At 36.2% G+C, this 15,783-nt stretch overlaps 1 protein-coding gene across 1 annotated transcript in view; it reads right to left on the reverse strand.

Annotated features, from left to right (window-relative positions):
- LOC111020190 (midasin-like protein) overlaps positions 1-14,428 on the reverse strand; it is a 41,220-nt gene extending 26,792 nt beyond the window's left edge. The window contains exons 1-22 of the mRNA XM_022296780.2: positions 14,124-14,428; positions 13,501-13,773; positions 12,971-13,287; positions 12,271-12,355; positions 10,379-10,632; positions 10,089-10,298; positions 9,765-9,934; positions 8,859-8,968; positions 8,653-8,772; positions 6,203-6,281; positions 5,078-5,200; positions 4,883-4,979; positions 4,702-4,798; positions 4,254-4,388; positions 4,060-4,116; positions 3,807-3,983; positions 3,589-3,714; positions 1,741-3,498; positions 1,150-1,217; positions 832-1,036; positions 642-740; positions 270-566 (exon numbers count right to left, since the gene is read on the reverse strand). Of these exons, the coding sequence (XP_022152472.1) occupies positions 270-566; positions 642-740; positions 832-1,036; positions 1,150-1,217; positions 1,741-3,498; positions 3,589-3,714; positions 3,807-3,983; positions 4,060-4,116; positions 4,254-4,388; positions 4,702-4,798; positions 4,883-4,979; positions 5,078-5,200; positions 6,203-6,281; positions 8,653-8,772; positions 8,859-8,968; positions 9,765-9,934; positions 10,089-10,298; positions 10,379-10,632; positions 12,271-12,355; positions 12,971-13,287; positions 13,501-13,605 (4,689 nt within the window). The 5' untranslated portion in view covers positions 13,606-13,773; positions 14,124-14,428. The remainder of the gene's footprint in view (positions 1-269; positions 567-641; positions 741-831; positions 1,037-1,149; positions 1,218-1,740; positions 3,499-3,588; positions 3,715-3,806; positions 3,984-4,059; positions 4,117-4,253; positions 4,389-4,701; positions 4,799-4,882; positions 4,980-5,077; positions 5,201-6,202; positions 6,282-8,652; positions 8,773-8,858; positions 8,969-9,764; positions 9,935-10,088; positions 10,299-10,378; positions 10,633-12,270; positions 12,356-12,970; positions 13,288-13,500; positions 13,774-14,123) is intronic.
- Positions 14,429-15,783: the final 1,355 nt, after the last annotated feature.

Consider the following 15,783-nt stretch of genomic DNA (forward strand, 5'->3'; position numbering starts at 1 on the left):
AGAAAAGAGGACAACAGGCACATATATACATCAAAGCATCTAATCCTGAAGAATAAAAATAATGGGAATTGTCTGCAAATCAAGTACAGAAAGAAACCCAAGAAGGACCTTCTCTACTACAGAATTAAGAAACTTTTTCGCATTCTACAGTAGAAGAATGGCACAACGGTAAAAATGCAGCACTTTTTTATATGAAACCAAAACATAACCACTAAACAAAAATCAAGCACGACTAAAAAAGTAATCTAAGAATAGCACAGTAATATTACCAGCGTTCTTTCTGGTTCTAACACACTGTTCAATCTTTCAAGCACACTATCATCAGCAAGAGAAATTTCATCTATAAGGAACATATCACCATCTCTCATTGCTTGCACCAGCGGACCGTCCTGCCAGGTGAAAATCGTCTGCCACTGTTTATGCAACTCTGTAAGCTTCATTTTTATGTGCTCCAGCTCCTTTATGCTGAGACTATTACAGTTCCCCCTGCTTTCTCTAAGAACTTCCATGATACGTTCCAGGGAATCTAGGGTTGAAGACACTTGCCCTATATCGCAAGAAATAGACTAGAAATGCAAACTGTATTAAATAACAATCAATAAAACAACAGTATTAACAAAATAAAGCGGTTACGAACTTACCATCCCAAGACTGTACTCAGATATCTTCAATATCAACTCCTGCACTTCTTTTTTATACTGTGATGTAAGCTTCGATCTCTCTCTATTAGGATAAAACCCCTAATAACAGTTCACGATTATCAAGCTTAACAAACCATGACATTCATAAAATTCAAGCTGCAAGAGCTAAGAATTGTAATAGATTACTTACCCCAATAAAGTCTGACGTCTCCGTGTATTGATGGCAATTCAAAATGTGTAATTTTTTGTTCATATGAGCACTCAACAGTTGACAAATGGTAGTCTTTCCACCCCCAGTTTCACCAACCAAGAGGACAGGTTCACGGTTCCTACCATTTTTATAGCATCTTTCTACAAGAAACCATAATCTTTGCATACTCTTAGTCAAGGTAATACTGCAATTAAAATATTAGAAGTCAGAAAAATGGCCCGTAAAAGCTGCCAAAACAAACTGGAGGAAAGGGGTATCTTTTTGATAAGAAGGAACTGGGTATCTTTAAGCACGTACTTTGGAAGACTCCTTGAAATTACCACACCATCACTCATCCTAATTGAAAACTCCCCTCCATTAGTGTCCTGAAAAAAAATTGTGGATACCCTTCATTAAGCATAAGTTTGCAGTTATCACATGATTAAATATGAAAATGTCAACACCTGACTACGTAATGCATGTTTATGATTTACTATTACTTACTTTGAGATCAGTCACCAAAATATTATATAACCCCCTACAATGCTATATTTGCCTTAAATAAATTTAAAATAAAATAAATAATTAAAAAGAAAGAAAGGTTTCTAAATGAAAGTACTCAGAAAAATTCATTTTCTAAAACCAGTCCAACGTCCTCAAGTTGGGACTCCCCAATTCAAAAGGCCACGGCCACCAACACGAATGGAAAACAGAGGCAGAAGATTACTACAGCAGAAACATACATATAAACTTAAAAAGTCACTGTTCTAGTCTTCGTAGTTTCTTTCTTACGACCAAATTTAGTTTATTCAGCTGAGAAAGAGATACATTTTATTGGACAATTATACTAGTACTAGCCACCAAAACCATTAACAAACAGCATGAACAAGCAAAGAAAGATAAAAATACCTGCTTATACAAGACCTCAGGCACAAGTTTAACTCGGAGATTTCTCTCCAAAACTTCCAGCACCACAGATTTCTCAACCAAATTACGTAATCTTTCTGCTAAAAGATAATAACCATCTCTAGCTAAATCTTCATATGAGCATCCAAATTCCTTGAAACGATAAGCCCATCGAAACAAGTCTCGTGGTGTTATGAATCCATGCTTTCCAGAAAATATTTTACTACTTTGCCTGAATAACTGCAATTCCTTCATCACATCTACCATCTTTTTAGCATAGTTTTGGGGAACTTCACACCTCTTCTCTACTATCGTGCTCAACTCATCTTCTGGTATTTCATCCACATGGATCTCCACAAAACGATTGCGAAAAGCTCGAGAAAGCATTTTACGGCCACTATAGAAAGTGGGAGGGTTTTGGGTGGCAAACAGCATAAAATTTGGATGTGCCTGTATAGTTTCCCTGAGTTCAGGCACAAAAAGTTCCCTGTTGTCATCAAGCAGTCGATTCAATGCTTCAAGCACATCAGAAGGAGCCAAGTTAAGCTCATCAAGGACTATCCAATAACCATTCCTTACAGCCTTAACTAGCATGCCTTCTTGAAACACAAGATTTCCAGAAGAATTAGTGAGGTAAGTACCTAGATATTCCTGCAAATCTGTGTGTTCATGATTATTGATCCTTACAAATTCATGACCTATAAGCCCAGCAAGATACTTAACAAGACTAGTTTTCCCACTCGAAGTGGGTCCTTGCAAGAGGACAGGATATCGCTTGATCAAAACAGCACGTGCCAAGTTCCTAAGCTGCTCCCTGACACTCTTAGTCAATACATAACTCTCGGCGAAATTAGAACGAATGTCCTCTTTTGGAGATAAGTAAGCATCAAAAGATATTGAAGGAGGTATCTTTCCCGCTAACAGATGTGACAAAATCAATTGGTTCATTATCTGCGAACTCGGATGATCCAACATGGTCAAGAAAAACATACAAAAACCATCATATAGCGCTCTAAAGAAACCAAAACGTCTTTCAGCTTTTCGGGTGTATTCGAGAGCACGGTAAAGTGACCTTAAACTATACTGTGGCTTCTGATTAGCGCCATCTTGTAGCTTTTCTTCAGATCCCTTTTTTACTGCTTTATAGAATAATACAATTCTATTTACTAGTTCTCGATTAGCTTGACAGTCATCCATAAATTGACTAACAAATAAAGCCAAATCTTCATCGTCTAGCACCTCATCCACGAAGAACTCCGTAAATCTGCTTCTAAGAGAGACAGGCAAATCACGCTTTCCAGCATCAGTGGCAGGATTCATACAAGCAAATATCCGAAAATTTGGATGTCTAGAAATATAGGTGACATCGCCTCTTTCAGCCAAACAGAGTGATCCGCTATCCCCTTCAAGGACTCCAATAACTCTCTGCAAGGTTTCCGGGGGAGCCAAATTAATCTCATCCAGCAAAATCCATTCTCCGTTTCTAAGTGCAGTCACAAAAGCACCTTCAACAAATGAAAAAACCATCCCAGATGAGGCATCAATCTGCCCTTTGGCAGCTTCAAGCTTCAAAGAAAAATTTTCCCAAGCTTTGATTGAATCTTCAACGTATGGCTTCTTCCGCTTTTTATCAGAACTAGATCGCCCCACTACAATTGACCTCTTGAAAAATTTAACACCTTTCTCAAACCCAGCTAGTAGCATTTTCCAATTCTTATCACCAAAATGCTTTTGCAAACGAGCTAAAAAGTCCCCATTGACCTGAATATTAACATAGAACAAATGAATCACTTAAGAAATACAATACAAGACTAGCAACTACGAAAGGAGAGTCTCTGAAATAGAGGATACCTTTAGAGAGAATGTTTTTGAAAAGAGATCCTCAAATTCCTTGTAAAGGGAAAAGCAAATAAATTGTGCATCAATAGGTTTAAAACCACCTAACAAATCGGCAACGTCACTTTGCTGGCTCAAATTCTGGAAAAAAAAAACAGATAGTAATGGTTCAAAAATTGGAACAACTAAAAAAGTGAATAAATGGAGAAGAATTAGACAGAGAAGCAATATACCAAGACAGTAAATTTATGACCAATCCTTCTTGCCAAGCTCTGCACAAGCGTAGTCTTCCCGGTACCAGTTTCACCAACCAGGAGGACAGGCTCATTATACTTAATAGAGCAAGCTATTCTCTCAAGCACATGCAAAGAACTACGAATCTCAACAAAAGGCTGAATTTTATGGTTCAACTGCACAGTACACATAAGTATAAGCAAGGAAGCCATTAAAATATAGAAACATAAAGGTAAATAATTAAGACTTAACAGTTGGTTGAACTCTTTGAAGATTAACTCGCCCAACTCTTAAATCTGTGAGTGAATCCTGCAACAAATTTGCGAAAGGATAAACTGAATATTACTCAAAAGATAAATATTCATACAAGGTGAAAAATCAGTTGAATGCTCTCCAGTATAACTGTATAAGCAAAAAAACATATGTTACTTAAAATGACATGCAACCTGAACTGCCGGTTTATATTGAGGGTATAGCGTCCCAGGTACTGAAGCATCTCCTACCCATAACTTTGCTATTTCCTTCATAATAGTCAACCGGTTCTCCGCCGAAGTTGAGAAAGCGGCAAATATATCAACTGCCTGAGAATTGAACCGACAGGTTTACCAGTTTTCTATAGCAAAAAAACTCACAACAAGGTAAAGGCACATAAATGACTTATCCATTCCTTTCAATAGATTTTTTGATAGAGCTGTATTATTAGCTCTTACTTGTTGTAAATGCCACTACCCCTTTTATAAATTATAGTCTTAATGACCTTGTAGATAATTGGACAGCTCTTTTACAATCTTTTATCAGGGGTCACCTCTTGTAGTTTCATTCATCAATGAAATCACTTTCTTGCCAAAAGAAGAATAATAATAATATAGGCACATAAATATGACAACATCAAACCTCCTGATAAATGCACTGGCATTGGTAAGCTGAAAAATCATCACCCATAAAACTGAAACCCAAACCTGCAATGCGTTTGCACCATTTAAGAAGATCCCTGTCATCAAGTCCCATAACAACCTATTAAATCCAGGCAAAACAAAGCAGCATACCAAAAAAATATATATATATATTTAAATACCTTAATGAGAACCGGTTAGGATAACTAATTGAAGAAGATTCTTCACAGCGAAATCCAAGAAGTTGTTGGGCATAAGAATTCACCCTTTGCAAAGTTTCTACCAAATGAATAAGAAAATAAATAAATTAACCACGTGTAACACTTGTGCAATGAAAAGCAAGGTTCAGAAATCCCTGCAAGAAAATTCAGACTCACCAACTAATTTTGATGCAATAGACTCAAGAGTTGGATACTGAATTTTAACTATACTATGTAAGTCCTCATTGCTTGGAGGGCCAATCATCACTTTCCTCCAAAGCATACCAATTGTACTTCCACCTGCCGCCATATTAGAGAGAGAGAGAGTGAGAGAGAAAACTATCACCTGTAAGTACTTTTCCAATCGACAAAACAATGCACGTATGCAAAACCTGAATGAAACAATATGCATGTCCATTTATCAAAGAGATAAGAGGAAGAGAAAATGGGAAAATAGGGGGCCAGGAGGAACAAAGAGCAGCTACTTTTAGTTTTTACCAACAAATTACTTGAAATCTAATCATCAAGTGCAATCTAGCAAATGCATGGCTATAGTGCATAACTCCACATAGAAAGCACAATAATAGATATTTAGGAGCAGAATAAATCAAGAACGCCTCCTCAATCCTCTTTGTTTTCAGTAACAAGTGTGTGTGTGAGAGAGGAGAGAGTGAGAGAACAGAGGATTGAAACCCAAAGAGTTCAGAGATATGAGGGGAGGAAACTGAGTCCCAGAATAAATGTTCAAGCATTGCAACTACAACGCAGAATCGAAGTTAATGCTCTACAACCAAACTCAATAATATCATTCGTCCTACAAGTGTTTTCTAAAGCATGTGGCCCACTAGTGCAGTAGGTCTTAGGGCTTCAGCATAAAGCACTGGATTAAAAAGTTAAATCTTAACAATATAAAAATATATTTTTTTAAATGTAAAATTAATTTATATTTTTTATAAAAAAGCACACTTTTCCAAAAAAATTATAAGAAGCTGAGAAATATTATTAAAGAGAGAAAAAATCATGGAGTTACAAGATGGATGCCCGTCCCATTAATCCCACAAATAATTGTGAGATTTCTACTCGTCTTTGAAGAGCGGTTTTTCTAAAAGAAATCACAAAATTTACTCAGAGAGCAAAGTAGTCCAGCCAGTGTAGTGGAGTACTGTAACTCCACACCATGGTTCCAAAACTTCCATATAAAATGCAAAAAGTTGAAAAGGGATAAAACTTTTATATAGAAATAATGGCAGAAATAATAACAATAAGGAAATCAAAATAAAATGCTACATTAGTTCTACAAACCTTCTTTGTTCTGAAATTGATCCAGTATATAGGCTGATATGGTAGCAAAAAGCCTAAAATTTTTCCCCACCTTTACTTCCTGCAGATGTACCCATCAATTTTCTAGATAAGAAACAAGTTCCATCAAAGAAACACAGGAAAAACAAAATTGAAGATAAGCGATCCTTCCCCCCTCCACGGCCAAGGGGAGCTTTTTTTATAGGAAACGGAGAAAAGCTTGTATTTTATAAGCCAAACTTTAAGGGAGGGGGATGAGATATCCTCACTAGACCAGAGAGTTGGTGAAAGAAAGTTCTAAAAAGAAACTTTACTTGCCAATAATCTTAGAAGGGACTAACTGTAAAAAGTCCATGGAAGACAGTAAACGGCAAAGCCAAAATTTACTTTTTCTTTAGTTCAAACATTTGGGGTGGGAATTCGAATCTCCAACCTTTTAGTTGATGATATATGCCTTATTGAGCATAGTTCAAGTTTGCAAGCCAAAATTTATATACAAAATTACACATCCTAAAAATTATATATACTGGTGCAGAGTGCAAGGGGAAAATGCACAAATGACATGATATAAATACAGGCAGTTCATCTGAATAAGATGGATGGGAGATCATATGAGAGAGGAGGAAACAACAAACAACAAAAAAATAACTAAACTGAACTGTGACCCTTTTTCTCCCTCCCTTCTTGTCAATGTCATGGACACGTGTTAATAGACTTCTGAAGAAGGCTTGTAATAGTGGAAACTTGGAAGAGAGAACAATGCACAGGATGCTGATCTTCCACTGCCACTACTTAAGTCAAAAACTGTGGTCAAAAAGCTCCTAAATTCCTTTGGGATTTCCAATGTTTCATGGTGAAAATTATTCAGAGTCCATTAAAATGGAAATTGAACCATCCACGAGACTGACCATTGCATAGCTGGCCAACAGAACTGAATTTGTTTAATAAAGGAACCAACTATGTTGAATATTTAGTGCTGGTAGGCACCTGCTGGAATTTTATCTGTCAAAGGATTTTTATTTTAGGAGAAACAGAGTTTATTAATGAAATGAAATGGTAAAGATGTACAAAAGGGGAAGATCCCAAACAAAAGGAGTTACAAAAAGGCTCTCCAATTGGTCAAAGGAAATTCTCAAGAGTTTGTCTCAAATGTTGGTGGATAAGCACCTACTAAATTGGACTTTCATTTTCTCAGAACTCTAGGTAGAAACTAGAAGAAAAAAGTGTAGCAGACTTGGAGGTCTTTTGAATCTTCTCAAATACCGAAAAAACAGATATAAAGTTTTCAAACCTGCAGTTCTTTCTCTTGTTGGTTTGGCAGAGCTTGAAACTAGCAGCAAAAAGAGGCCAAGATTGGGAAACCCTGTTGGCTGTTACTTAAACGTAATTGCGAGATTATCACAAAGTCGAGACTTTTCACAAAGTCGAGACTTTTTTTTAACAAGAAACGAACTTTTCATTGATAAATGAAAAGGAACCTAAAATGTCCAAAGATACAAACTGGAGTGAGAAAGACAAAGTCAAGACATTGTTAAGTCAGTCAGTCAGACAAGCCCTCCAACCAACCAGAATTGGTTTTGCAAGTTTCAACAGATATGGTATATTTTTCAAATTTTTAGTTTCACCTTCCATGAGGGTGCAGCTCAAAATGTGAAATAGGTGTACCGATTTCTTAGAATCTAAACCCACGATATGAGAGGATTGGACGGAAGAAATCTAGATTTCATGGGTAGGGAGAGAGGGTGGGAGTTAGTGAGATTGGGAAGGAGGGAAAGAGAGAGTACAAGAACAAAGTTATGCTGATAAATCTAGAATTCTTGGACTGTGTCATTCTATTTCCCAATAATATAAGAGATAAAGGGATCATCAATGGTATAAGAATCAATGACTAGCTAACAGAAATAGAGTACAAGAACAAAGTTATGCTGATAAATGAGAAGAGCAACCAAAAAGAGATAACCAAAAACCCCGATGACTCGAAAAATTCAATAACCTGAACCAGATTAAGTTATGAAACAAATATAATTCAGTGGCGTATAAATTAGAATCCTTATTAGGTAAAGCTGGTTGATAATTCACCTACTTTTCTTTTTTTTTTTTTAAACAAGATACAAACTTCTCATTTATTAATGAAAAGGAACAAATTGTTCAAAGGATACAAACTCCTAACGATAGCGAAGAAAACTAAAAGACAAAAAGACAAAAGCAAAAGGCGAAATAATACATTCCTGATTCCAACTTAAGCAACTATAATGGAAAAATAACAGAGTAATTCTCCTACTTTTCTTAAAAAAAAATTGGGCAAGAAAACAAAACAACTCACACATAAAGCCCAAAATTACAATGAACGCTTGTCCATAAGTCCTTGAAGAATTATTTTTCATTAAAAATAAAATATTGCTTAGTACCATCTTTTATTCAATATTTTTATTGAAATCTATGGGGAAAAGTACCTCCCCATGCCCAGTTGAGAATTTGTTTCCACCTTCTAGTAGTGGCAATAGAATGGAATGCACATCAGATGGCGCCTTGTCCACATCCTCAAGAACAACCCAAAGTCCATTCTGAACAGCCTGGAAAACCAAAATACATAGTGGTCGAAACGACAAACATATATGAATAGCATAATAAATATATGTCTCAATAAAACAAAACGCACCTGTGTAAGTGAACCAGGCTGCCACCTAAACTCACCAGGGCGTTCCGCACAAACATAACTTCCAATCAACATCTTACCGTCAATTTGGTCATCCATGTGGATGAAAAGAACTGAGAAAAAAGAAAGAAATAAAAAGATTATCAAATGAGGATATCCAATGTAATATCTTGTAAGGAATTTGTGAAGGTTATCCGGTGTCAAAGAATATTCAAAGCAAGTGACCCAAGACCTCTAAGGGAAGAATAAGGATAAGAGGGAAGGTAAAAAAAATTAAGTTGGGAGGAAAATAGAAGCTCAAATCTCAACAAATTCAAGAATCAAGAAAAGTTTTAATTAAAAAATTTGACAACATAATGCTATTTATAATTCAAGAATCCTGGTCTAAATAGAACTCTAAGGGCTAAGAAATCCAAACAGAATTCCTCATAATTGATCTCCTAATTTAAAATTATAAACTGACCACATATCCACAAAATCACATAAGAGATTCGATTTCCTTAACACAACCCCCAAGTTAATATGATGCAAATTTCAAATTCTCAAGAAGAGGAAACTGGAATACAGGCCAGTCTGTTTATAATACAAAACTAAGAAAAGTTATCATAAGACATAGGACAAAGATAATCTACTCTATTATTTTCTTCGTAATTATTCACTTCTTGACAGGATAGGAACAAGACGAAGAATATAAATATATATTATATTTTAATGAAATTGTCATCAGCCCATATGAAGCAGATGTGAGCTTGAACATTGCACATCTATAGCAATGGACCCGTCATTAAACATTCTTAAATCGTCTTGTTCCAAGATCAAGTAAAAGGGCACGATTGAGACTAGATATACACATTAAGACAGAAGGATCCAAATAAATCATGTCAACTGAACCGCAAAAACAATTACCACCTTGGTTATGGCTATCACTGGCTATCTTGTTTATGAGAGCAGATTTCCCAGCTCCAGGGGGACCATACAAAAGAACTGGCCACTTTTGACTCAATGCCAACATAACCATCTCATAACTTTTCTTTATAGATGATGTCATAACAAATGAATATTCAGCTAGCTGACCGTCCCTGTATGAAGTAAATTATTACATCAAACATAAAGAAAGGAACAAAGAAAAAGGAATCCCTAAATAATTGCTAATTATTGCTAATTAAAAAATATGGAATCTTGACAAAAAATAATTCTGTTCTTGTTCAAAAAAACAGAGTGTGATAGTACTACCATGTAGCAAGCCGTTGACTTCTCATTGGTCGTTCAATCTCATCATGATCCAATGAGAAAATGGCAGAACCACTGAAGCTACAGTTGCCAAGCTGGCAGTTTTCTGAGCTAAAATCAGCTCTTATGCCTTGAGAATCCAAATCTTCCTCAAATAACTCAATATACAAGCCAGCTTTCTCCAAGGATACATCCTGACAAAAATCTTCCCATCTGCAAATGACAAAAGCAGCATGAAGCTTGTACAAGTACTTTTTGTTATATTACAGAAAACACCAAGGTTAGGACCAAACCGCAGTAAGCAAGCAAATGTTTCTTCAGACCCAGAAGACCATTTTGTGGTTGCTTCATAACCCAACTTGAGCACAATCGACAATATCTGTATCCCACACCATCTTATATCAGATAAAACTCTCGAATGGTGTTGATCAATGTTCGATAGCTGCTTCATGAGGTCCAGAAAACACGACCAATCCCAGAGTTCGGTAAAAGTTTCAGACTCCACCAGTAGGAGGCGGTAAGACAGTCGAACAGCAAGCAGTGCACTCTAGATGAGGGAAAATCAACAGGTGGGTTATCTTCTTCAAAGGTAGACAGCAGTAAAATTTTGTATGAGGGAGAGGAACATGCTTGAAACAGCACCAATATCCAGGCAAATAAATTATTGACTGCTGGTTGAAGGTTTTTTTACTAAGAAACGGGATTTATAGACAAAAGGCAAAAAAGAGTAGACCCTATGGGAAGAGAGGTTGAAAAAACCCCCACCCAAAAGAGCAATTACAAGTTAATTAAAAAAAACCACTATGATTACCCAAAAAAATATTTTTTTAAAAAAATGTAGGGTACTACAACAAGGGGCCACGAACAATACATGTTTGCAAAAATCAAGGTCTTTCTATTTTTTAATGTTCTTTGGTAAGGATCTTTGGTTTCTTTCCCTCCAAATAAGTCACAATAACACCCTAGCCACACAACTCCAAAGGATTTTGGTAAGTGATTGTTTTAGTAAAACCCATCACAATAAGTACACACATACGCCCAATCAGTGTCAATCAACATCCCTACATACTCCCCTTATATCTCTAAAATCCTAGCAAAGTAGCTATAGGTGGGAAAGGTTATTAGAGAGTTTCGGTGGGATGGGCAAATCTCTAGCAATATGGAATGCAGTTACTCAACCTTTGGAGGTTGCCACCTCAGTCACTGGTAATGAGACTTTGTTAGCAAAGTGAATTGGAGATACCCTGCAGAAGGTGAAGCCCTTTAGTATATTATTTCGAGTAAGTATGAGAAAGATGCTAGCAGCTCGTTAACTGGATGGGGTTGTTATTATAGCAATCATAGACGTCTCTGGTTTTCCATTGTTAACTGTCACAAAATCACTCAGGAGAAGTAACTATTCAAAATGGTTTGCATGGGGATCTTGTGAAATTTTGGGAGGAAAAATGGCTGATAAGGTCATTTGATGTTCTTCCTTATGCCATGGTAAACAGTAAATATATGTTCGGGACTGCTGAATTCATCGGGACCGGAGAGTGGAATCTTAAATCTCATAACCTAGGATTTGGTGTTTTCTGCCAGTTCCCATAAGGTGTATGGAAAATAAGTGCCTCAAAAGATGAATATCTTTATATGAACCTTAAGTAATGAAAGCATCGACATAAATCATAAATGACAAGAATCAAAGAATAAATACAACTAATTTTTACTTTCTGTGGTGATACATTTGGACAAAGAGAATGGTGAAGATGCTGACCATTCGTTTTTTATGGGAAACTAACTTTCCTTAAGAAGATGAAAAATTCTAATCATTTGTTTATTTCATGTCATTTCTCTTGGAGGTACGGAAAGCCCCATTTTGGAAGGATTTGATTTCAGCTTTGAACCGTCCTAATCTCACAATTTTTATACTTCAATTAAGACCACAATTTGGAAGGTTTGGTAAGAAAGACATGGAAAAATCTTTCAAGGGGTCAATAAAGAATTTTCTCAAGTTTTTTGGGATATACTTTATCTCTTTGCCTCCTCTTTGGATGCCCTAAGTGAGGTTTTTTTCTATTAAATCAATGCCAGTTGGCGCATAATCTCTCTTGGCCTATGTTTGAGAGGATATCTGATCTTCATGTTTTCCATTTTAATGACAATTTGTCCCTTACTCAAAACAACACACATTAAAGATGCATACCTTGTTACAAACCTCGGAACTTGTTCCTTTGATCACAATGCGTTGAAAAGGGCATGGAGCAAACTTGAAGTAATCTAAAATAGTCCTGTTCAAACAGTGAATGGAAATATTACATGCATATTGACTATGAAAAACACATACGGATGCACCAAACAAAACAAATCCAAATTGAAATCAGATAGCAAGTTCACAAACATAAAGTTTGCCTACTCCCTTAGAAGTTAAAATATAAAGAACTGATAACTACATGCAGGAAAAGCAATTAGAAGATCAATGATCCATGGGTGAGAGAAGGGGAGACTATTAAAAATACTCATAAAAGCCGTGGCTGCATAAATTTAAATGTGTGATGGCCACACTGAAAAATTCTAATAGAAAGAAACTACCAATTTCTGTTTTACAAGGAATAAGAGATGCTACCAAATGGCCACCCACAAGCATAAATGTTCTGTTTCAAATAAATTGTGGTGCAGGAAAGAATCAAATGGTGTGCCCCAATTTAAAGAGTGAAAACAAGGCTAGGTGTTACTCAAAGATGTCATAAGCCTTTAATATTGAGCAACCAACGTAACTAATAAGTAATTTAATTAATTATAATAACACTGAAAGTTGAAACTAGGTAAGCAGTAAGCTATCCTATAATTACGTCGACTGGAACTAAATAAGCCATGAGCCAAAACTAAGGAGATGAGTGACAAACCCTAATAAAAAGGGGGCCAAATCAAGGGCACGACAAAATGCTAGACAAGCAAGCTCGTGAAGATCAAGCCCCCTCCCTCTTTGGTCATAAAGCGAAATTATATTGACAACTCCATTCAGGTCCTCTTCGTGAATTTTGGAAGCTGTGATATCTGAGTTTGATCTCAAATTGGGCACAAGTCTTAGCAATCCTACAACTCTGACCAGAATCTTTTGAGCTAATGGGCGGAAACAACCTAACAAAGTTATTGAATGATTTGGATTCAGAAACAGCTCTGCTGCAATACTCAACGCTTCCTCTTCAGTCACTGCATATCCCTATAAAAGCCAGAGTACAAAAAGGAGAGTTAAGATATAATAAGAGGCAGAGAAACAAATCCTTCAATTCCCGGCAGTAATCTCATATCGATCATAGGAACGGTCAAAAGGACTGATATTAAAATTGCTACGTTGTTGTGGTATTTCAAATACCATTTGAGAATCATGCTCTCAAAATTACCAAACATTATATGCAATATTGGGAAAACATACCTCTTTGATAAGCATATCAAACGGTGAGAGATGTGTAAGAGCTGGACAACGGTAAAGAAATCTTTCCAGTGCGGATTCAAGCTTAAATCTCCCGTCAATGGCCATTGAATACTGTATTTCTCCAAACTACAAAAACTGTGACAGAGTAAATATATAATTAGTGAAGTAACTTATTCACAAAATAATTGGTATAAATTATGCGTATTTATAAATAATTCAAGCCGCAGTGATAAGAAATTCCAAGAGCAACTCTCCCGTCTTCCCAGCCTCAACCTGTCCATGCAACATGATCAACCATCAGCAGAGTAAATATTAATTCAAATTCAAAATTCAAATATATAAAAAAAAAAAAAAAGGAGCCCCTACCCCCGATATCTTGGAAAATAAAATACACCCCATAATTGACAGACTTCCTCATCACATAACAGACATGCAGCAATGGCCAAACGTAACCACCACAAAGGTTAAGTATAAATCCAACTAATTCTCTTCTCTAATTCAATACTTCAAGCTAACATATACAGCTTTGAATTAGAATGGTTCGAAACCCGCGCTTGAAGCAGCTAGTTTCCAGTAAAGCAAACGAAAATTCAGAAGACAAAACAAGAAACTGTAAAACGAACCTGAACTCTCGATGTTTACGAAACTGGATTCTGTGGTGGTACGTGCCCGAGTTTGAAGTTTCACGTTTGATAACTGTAAAACGAATCCAAATCTCAACCGATAGGAATGCCGTCAAACGCTGGAGAAGGGTTACCACAGCGCGCTTGAGAGAGTCGCCGCCGCGCGCAGGTCACCGCCGGAGATGAACGCCGCCGCTCGAAGGTCGGCGCTGGAGGGAGTCGTGAGTCGTGAGTGGGGGGAGGCAATTGGATGCTACTAGCTTTTTACTGAGAGTTTGTAAGGCCGGAGGGGTTTAGGGTTTTAGCAGTCTTTGAGTTTCTATTTGTAGTTTATGAATGCAATTGGCGCGCGCCAACGCGCGCGATATTAGGTTCTGCAATAACTTTTCGAGTAATTGTAATTTGTAAGTAATATTAGAAAATATTTCATAAATCTATGGCTTTTCCTAATTTTACATATTTTGATTCCGAATTTTTTAATTTTTTATTAATCTCAGTTGTGTCCTCAATTATTACATTTATATTTAATTTGGTTTGTGATTTTCAAAATAATTAGATTGGATTTTTATCCACCATTTTTCTTGTATTTCAAATCTCTCTCCCAACATCTGACTTTAAAAAATCTCATGATATCACAATTAATTCCATAATTTACTTTGTAAACAAAATTTAAAAATCCCTTCCGTTCCCTTACCATACCAACCACCTCTATTTTTCTCCATTGCAGATTATAAATATATACTCATTCAAAATTTTATATAATATATATTTTATTGGTATAATAAACTATTATATTATATAACATAATTTAACAATCATTATAGTATCTAATCGGTGTCTAAAAAAAACAATCATTATATAATATAGTTTTCATTTTAATTTTATAATATACCGCAGGATAGACATATAGTAGGTTATATAATATATGATAATAATATATATCAATTTGGTACACATCCCTACATACTCTATAAGATACTCAACATATGTTGCATATACATTATATAATTAAAAGGAATGTATACCACATATACTCCATATACTCTTATATACATAACATAACTTTCGCTTTGCAAAAAAAAACCATGGCCATCCAATCTATACATTATATAATTAAAAGAAATGTATACCACATATACTCCATATACTCTTATATACATAACATAGACTTTCGCTTTGCAAAAAAAACCATGGCCGTCCAATCTAGATTGGATGAGTAAGGGTTATAACTGAAAGTGACCTGTGGTCTCCCGCCGCCCAAATTAGGAGCTTGTCGTTCGCTATCGGATCTAGGCATCGTAGGTGTTATTCGATCGTAGTTTGACGACAGGTCACTGTGCATGGGTTGCCGCCTTCGTGTCCTCACCGATGCAGATCGTCGCAGTTATGATCATCATAGTTCATGGCCTCTACTGGATCTCATAGATGTCAGAGTTCATAATAGACCGATCACCGGAGTGGGTGTCATGCCACCGCTATTCATTGCCCTTGGTCACCGAAATGGAAATCGTCGGCGAGTTCAAGAGAGAGATGTAGGGTGAAAATAATAATGAAGGGAGGATGGCGGTGGCTATGGATCAAAGGAAGATATTAAGAGAAGGAGGGTTACTAGGGCTTTCCAAATAGATAATGAAACGGGAAACCTATGATTTCCTATAAT

The sequence above is a fragment of the Momordica charantia genome, assembly GCF_013281855.1.
Source record: "Momordica charantia cultivar OHB3-1 chromosome 9 unlocalized genomic scaffold, Mcharantia_2.0 BLBB01000009.1, whole genome shotgun sequence".
Lineage (NCBI taxonomy): Eukaryota > Viridiplantae > Streptophyta > Magnoliopsida > Cucurbitales > Cucurbitaceae > Momordica > Momordica charantia.